The sequence below is a fragment of the Triticum dicoccoides genome, chromosome 4B (assembly GCF_002162155.2).
Source record: "Triticum dicoccoides isolate Atlit2015 ecotype Zavitan chromosome 4B, WEW_v2.0, whole genome shotgun sequence".
In the NCBI taxonomy this organism is placed as follows: domain Eukaryota; kingdom Viridiplantae; phylum Streptophyta; class Magnoliopsida; order Poales; family Poaceae; genus Triticum; species Triticum dicoccoides.
This window is the reverse complement of record NC_041387.1, coordinates 4,662,541-4,668,540: the sequence shown is the minus strand read 5'-3', so window position 1 is coordinate 4,668,540 and position 6,000 is coordinate 4,662,541. Positions and strand designations below refer to the sequence as shown.

Genomic DNA, 6,000 nt, shown 5'->3' with positions numbered 1-6,000 from the left:
CCAGACTCAATGAGTGAAGCGCGCTACTGCGTGGCCTCACGAGCCCAGCCAAGCAGGTTAGAGCCCAAGAAGCCCAGCCAGTAAACCTCCTTCCATCCTGGCTCGTCTCCTCGTTCCCCTTTGTTGTCTAGGGTCGCCGCCCGCCGCCGCCGCCGCCGGCCAAGCTACCCTTTACCAAGTCCCGCACCGCCACACCCAAACTTTAGTAAGCGACCGACAAACAGGCATGTCGACGGAGAGGATCCGGTGGGGCAGTGAATCAGCGATGCAGCCATCTATGTATGATTCAAGAAACAAAAATATTACGTATATCTGCTAATCTTTGGTGTTTATTTATAATTTCGTAGCCCCGAGTTGCTATCTGTGTGCTACATCCGACCAACTATCGTCATGTTATTCGGGATTTGAAGAACTACGTCCTTGAGGTAAAAATTTTGTGCCAACTTGCTCTTGGGAAATTGCTGTTGTGTGGGTTGGTCATCACGGAAATTTTTCCGTTGTTGTAAAGTGGTGCTCACCTGCACCTTGTACCTTCAATACTCGTTCCACAAGCAAATTACTAAATTGATTCGGCTACTGTGTCAAAAATAAATAAAAAACGAAAGGGATTCCACTCTGTTTTGCTAATATTTTCAGGGAGACTTTCCAGGACGAAATCAAGCAAACCTGCAGGTGGAGCAATACCAAGGTACTCCTTATTCGTAATGAATAAATTATAGTGATGGAAATGCCTTTGACACATTTAACTGAAGCAGGAACCAACTGTATGTTTATTGGAATAGTAATGATTTTTTTTATCTATTCTAGGTACATAAAAAGCTTGATTTTTAATATCTAGTAACCCCATATTTCACAAATCATAATTGATGGGGAATGCCTTCAAGACATTAACCGAAATGGGCGCTAACTGTATATTTATTTGAATGATATAGGTCTTCGATCCAGGTACATAGAAAGCCCTGATTTTATATATCTACATCCATACCTTATTCTTGCTATATGAAAAAAGAAGTAGTAGACTGATCTGTTTGATCTTATTACCTACTCCCTCCTCCTCCTCTGGCCTCATATAATTAGGCGGTGGGAGTAGTATTTTGTACTGGTACACTTAATTGCTGCATGAAAAATTAGAACCTTCATGGCTGACATTATCCACAATATATATAATGTTTGATAAAAATTAATGAGGTAAGAGTACATACATCTAGAACTCTAGATGTACAGAAGAGACATCCACTATCTTACTACATGATTAACACAAATAAATCACTGCAGATTGATATTGCACTAAGCAGTTATCCGTCATAAGCTAACACATATTAATTGTTTTTCTCTGTCCTCCTATATCGTGGAATTTAATCTGAGCTGTATATGATAGCTCCTATTCTCTGCGTTGTGGCATATTAACTTGCATGGTCTTTTTTCATTGGCAAAAAAATTTACATGCTTTTTATTACCTTTTTTTGCAGACCCTCCTTGTGATGCTGGATTCAGGAATGGTCAACATGTTGATCACACCACTATTCCAGCTTCTAACAGTGAGGTAACTGGTCCTTTCATACCAGTACGAGTTACTCCTGCCTAGAGTTCAATTCCATGTGTAACATGTATGTTTGCCCACACATATATGTAATACCTACACCACTAAGTTGTACGTATACTACTTGTAAAGGCAGAACAAGTTTTAGTTGGTAAATTTTGGCTACACATACTTGCCATTAATTTGCTTATCGGTAATGGAATAAGAGAGATGAGAATGTGCTTAACAATCATATTAAGATCTAAGGTTTTTGCTCTTCACACATCATGTGTATATGGATCCAGGAAAGTTTATTTGGATGGGAAGAGAGTATTAGCATCACTAGCATACATACATGGCAACTTGTATAGTATTATGATTTTAAATTTATGATCTTAATATAAGCGTTGAATAAGATTGATTACTAGATGCTGAACTCACCCTCTCACCCTTTTTGCTTCAGAGGGACATTCTGGGAGCAAATCAAGCAGACCAGATGGCAGTGCAACACGAGGGACATTATTTAGGTAGGTATTCATAAGAGGGTATTGTTTGCTCTCCGAATAGTGATCATTTTTGTACCCAGAAACTCTGTTTCGGTCCATATTACCTGATTCATAAATAGGCGCACACAAGTGCAGATGAGGGTATTATTCTGACAGTTGAACCGAATAAGGTGGTATTGTTTGTTCATGGAATAATGATCGTGGCACACAAAGGTGCTGATTTGATCAATATGAAAAAGAGAGCCAATCCCATAAAAAAGCGATTACGATTCTTGTATCATTACGATTATTCGTACTAGGACATTTAATATTTGCACACAATGTAATACTTCACAACTGATATTTATCTGCTATCCACATTTATTCAACATAATATTTGTTAACAGCATGACAAGTTAATTAGGAGTCCAGATATCTTGATGGTAGAGGGGCATCTAGTTTCTAAGTATAATAAACTTGCATTGATTTATAGACCACTATGTAGATGTGTTTCCATGTCATGATCAAACTTAATCACTAAAGTAATGAATATAATTAAGCAATCGACCTATGATAGAATCTTGGTTCGTCGTGAGATACAGTTATTGGTATCTTTTGCTCTATCCTCTTGTGAATTAAGCTGGGCCTATACATTTTTGGCGATAGTTGTGCTATGTCTAATAGTTTCAAAACTCTGTGGCATATTAAATTAAATTGTCTTAAAGTGGATAATTATTTACGTTTTCAGTTACCCTGTTTGCAGTTCACAATGTTGCTCGATTCGGGAATGCTACCCTGTTCAATTACACCGCTAATCCAGTCTCTAACAGTGAGGTAATTAAGGTTTCCATGCACAAACTAAAACAAGTCAGTCATAGAGTTTAATTTCTCGTGTAACCACTAAATGAACACTTATTTGGAGATCTTGTTGAAAACTAAGGCACCAAGTTCTTCAATGTTCTGGGTGTACTGAGGTAAACGAAATGTAGTTGGGATGAGAAGGGAGCATTAGGCTATTATCACGCAGGACTAGTGTCTACAGGAATGCTAAACTAAGCGTGAGAATCTATTGATATTATTCCAATCCACGATGCCACTGTACGCTTCTTACTACTGCAGTTAGTAGTAACGTAGGATTGAGAATGCCGCTTTTCAAAATGAAAGTAATATGCCCGGGATACAATCAAGACGTTGACAGTCCTTCCATGTTCTGTTATCTGTGGGTAAATGGCAAGTAATTTGGACCTGAAGGGAAATATTTGCAGCAAGTGATAATAATATAATCTGGTACTGGTGTAAGGGAGATGTGTGTACTTAATCGGGAAACTATGTTGATAGCATGCATTGAGTCCTTCAATGTTTTGGGTGTAGTGGCATAAACAACACGCAATTAGAATGAGAAGGGAGTATTAGGATATTAGCACGTGTGACTAACCTACAGATAGGTTTTCTCCACAGCACAACCATTGTTATTGTTCATATATATGAGATATTGTGTGTACAGTTAGCACCATGTTATAAGATCACTGTAAATTTTGGCAAGTGATAAGCAGCGCGCCTACCAATTTCACCATGGCGGCTAACTTCAAATAATAGGTAACTTAAAAGAATAATAGCTATTATCTTGTGAATCTTTGATACTCCCTCCATTTCAGTTTACAAGTCCTGCGCGTATACCTAGGTTACCAATTTTATCACCCTAATATAAACTATATAACACAAAAATTATACTGTTTGAAAATAGAACATCTGAAGTTTATATTGATATATTTTTTGTAATACATGACTTGTATTAGGTTGGTCAAATTGACGACTTAGGGGTACGTGCACGACCTGTAAACTGAGAGAGGGAGTATTGGGAAAGTCCATAAACTTATCTCATCCCCATGCATGCTTAATTGCAATAGTAATGCACTAGACAATTCTGGATCCTCCGATTTCGATCTGGCAGCCAATATAGTGGGACTTCTCACATGATGTTTTTGTTATACAGAACACTAGTTTGGAGCTAAGTTAACTTACATTATGTGGGAACTTAAATTTTTCGCATGTTGATAATCTGGGTACAGCTGCATTTTGGAACATAACAACTTGAGTTTGAACAGACAAGTTATGGCCAGCCATCAATTCGTTCCTCCCAGGAAGCCCCACCACCACAGGCATTTTTGGATGGTCTTTGTCAGTTTCTATTTTCAGAAGAGGTACCACAATTTATATGCTCCTTAGTCTTGTTGCACCACCACATTTTTTTTCTTTTTCGATGACCTAAATTAGGTGAACTTATTCAAGCATACAGTCTTAATTTTGTAGCCGTCTAGTACTTGATATTGTTACCATCGTAGCAAAATAAGAATAAAATTTATAAAATTATGGCCATAATTGACCCACGATTACAGTGTTTTAGAACATATATTGATCTGGCTTTATATTTCCCTTTGTTTGCAGCCTGATGGACAACATTCTCATGCTGACGAAATGGCAATCTTTAACGTCTTCTACAATTTACTTTGACTGGGAATAGGAACATGTAGGCTATTACACCAGTCCAGGATTCCATGGTGCGCTTCCTTACTGTTGCAATTGGAGAACAGCGTTTTTCAAAATGACATTTAATATGGACCGGGATACAAACAGGACACAGATGATCCTTCTGTGTTATGTTCTCTTTGGCTAAAATGACAATTAGTTTTACCAGGAATAGTAACATACAGTAGTAGTTTGGTATTTGAAGGTAGGAATACTTCTATTTATATTTTAAATTATATGTAGCACACATATGGTAGCATCGAATTTTTAGATTGTACTCCCTCCGTTCCTAAATACTTGTCTTTCTAGGCATTTCAACAAGTGACTACATACGGAGCAAAATGAGTGAATCTACACTCTAAAATATGTCTACATACATCCGTATGTAGTAGTCATTTGAAATGTCTAAAAAGACAAGTATTTAGGAACGGAGGGAGTAGTAGTTTTTGTTTGGATTGCAGTTTCATAGAGTTTTGTACTATCTAGAATTTACGAGCAAGACTTTAAGCATATTGAGCATATTGCAGGAAACCAGACGTTATGCCGAGACCTGAGGCCATTGATGCGTACAAGATGTTGCGGGTTGTATTTTGAATCATAATAATTTGGATAGTTTTTGTCCCATTTCTGGAACAATTTTATCCTTCGGCGTCATCATTTCCCAATGAGCTTTTAGACAGCGATATGACATATATGAGTAGCTATGCATATCTTTATGTCATTGCATTTTTGTATTAGGACATTTTGGATAATTTTTGTACTGTTCCTTGGACAATGCTACTATATAATAGTTATAGTATATACCACTTTTGATAGAACAATTATATTTGCTGGTTGCTTGGCAACAGCAATGCAAGTAAACTCCATTATCGATCTGTACACTACCTTTTTTTTGTTTTTTGTTTTTTGTTTTTTGTTTTTTGAGATGATCTAATACTACGCCATTAGCTGCCATCGATTGTTCATCTCACTCGCTTCACACATTGGGCGTTCACATTTGCAGGCGAGCTGCTGAAACAAGAGTGGGCTGTTGAGCCAAGGCTGCTCACCCCACAGGTAGGGCTACAAACGAGTCGAGTTCAAGCGAATTGGATTAGGCTCAACTCAACTCGTACTAAAATTCGAGCGAGCTCAAACTGGGTGAAGCTCAAGATCGAGCTCTAGAAAGTGGCTCATGCTCAGCTTGTAACGATCTCGAGTTGACCTCGAGCTAGTTTCGAGCTAAGTAAGATGATATTTTTTAACAATCTAAGGCAATTTTTCGAACGAGATTGGCCACAACACAACATCAGAAACTATTATAGAATATTATTTTAATTGGAACGGTGATAATATATCTTTTTCAAGGTAGTTTGGTGTATTCTCTCAATGAAGACAAGTAACTAATAGCAAGAGATCCTTGATGAGTTGCCAAGAGAAGAAAACAAAGTTGGATCTATTCCCAAACATTGACAAGAATAGCAGGATATT

General features: G+C 37.6%; 1 protein-coding gene across 1 annotated transcript in view; it reads left to right on the top strand.

Moving 5' to 3' along the window:
- LOC119294402 overlaps positions 1 to 5,416 on the top strand; it is a 6,620-nt gene extending 1,204 nt beyond the window's left edge. The window contains exons 3-11 of the mRNA XM_037572580.1: positions 85 to 246; positions 348 to 425; positions 637 to 688; positions 1,470 to 1,543; positions 1,983 to 2,046; positions 2,768 to 2,838; positions 4,110 to 4,205; positions 4,450 to 4,562; positions 5,058 to 5,416. Of these exons, the coding sequence (XP_037428477.1) occupies positions 85 to 246; positions 348 to 425; positions 637 to 688; positions 1,470 to 1,543; positions 1,983 to 2,046; positions 2,768 to 2,838; positions 4,110 to 4,205; positions 4,450 to 4,515 (663 nt within the window). The 3' untranslated portion in view covers positions 4,516 to 4,562; positions 5,058 to 5,416. The remainder of the gene's footprint in view (positions 1 to 84; positions 247 to 347; positions 426 to 636; positions 689 to 1,469; positions 1,544 to 1,982; positions 2,047 to 2,767; positions 2,839 to 4,109; positions 4,206 to 4,449; positions 4,563 to 5,057) is intronic.
- The last annotated feature ends 584 nt before the right edge of the window (positions 5,417 to 6,000 follow it).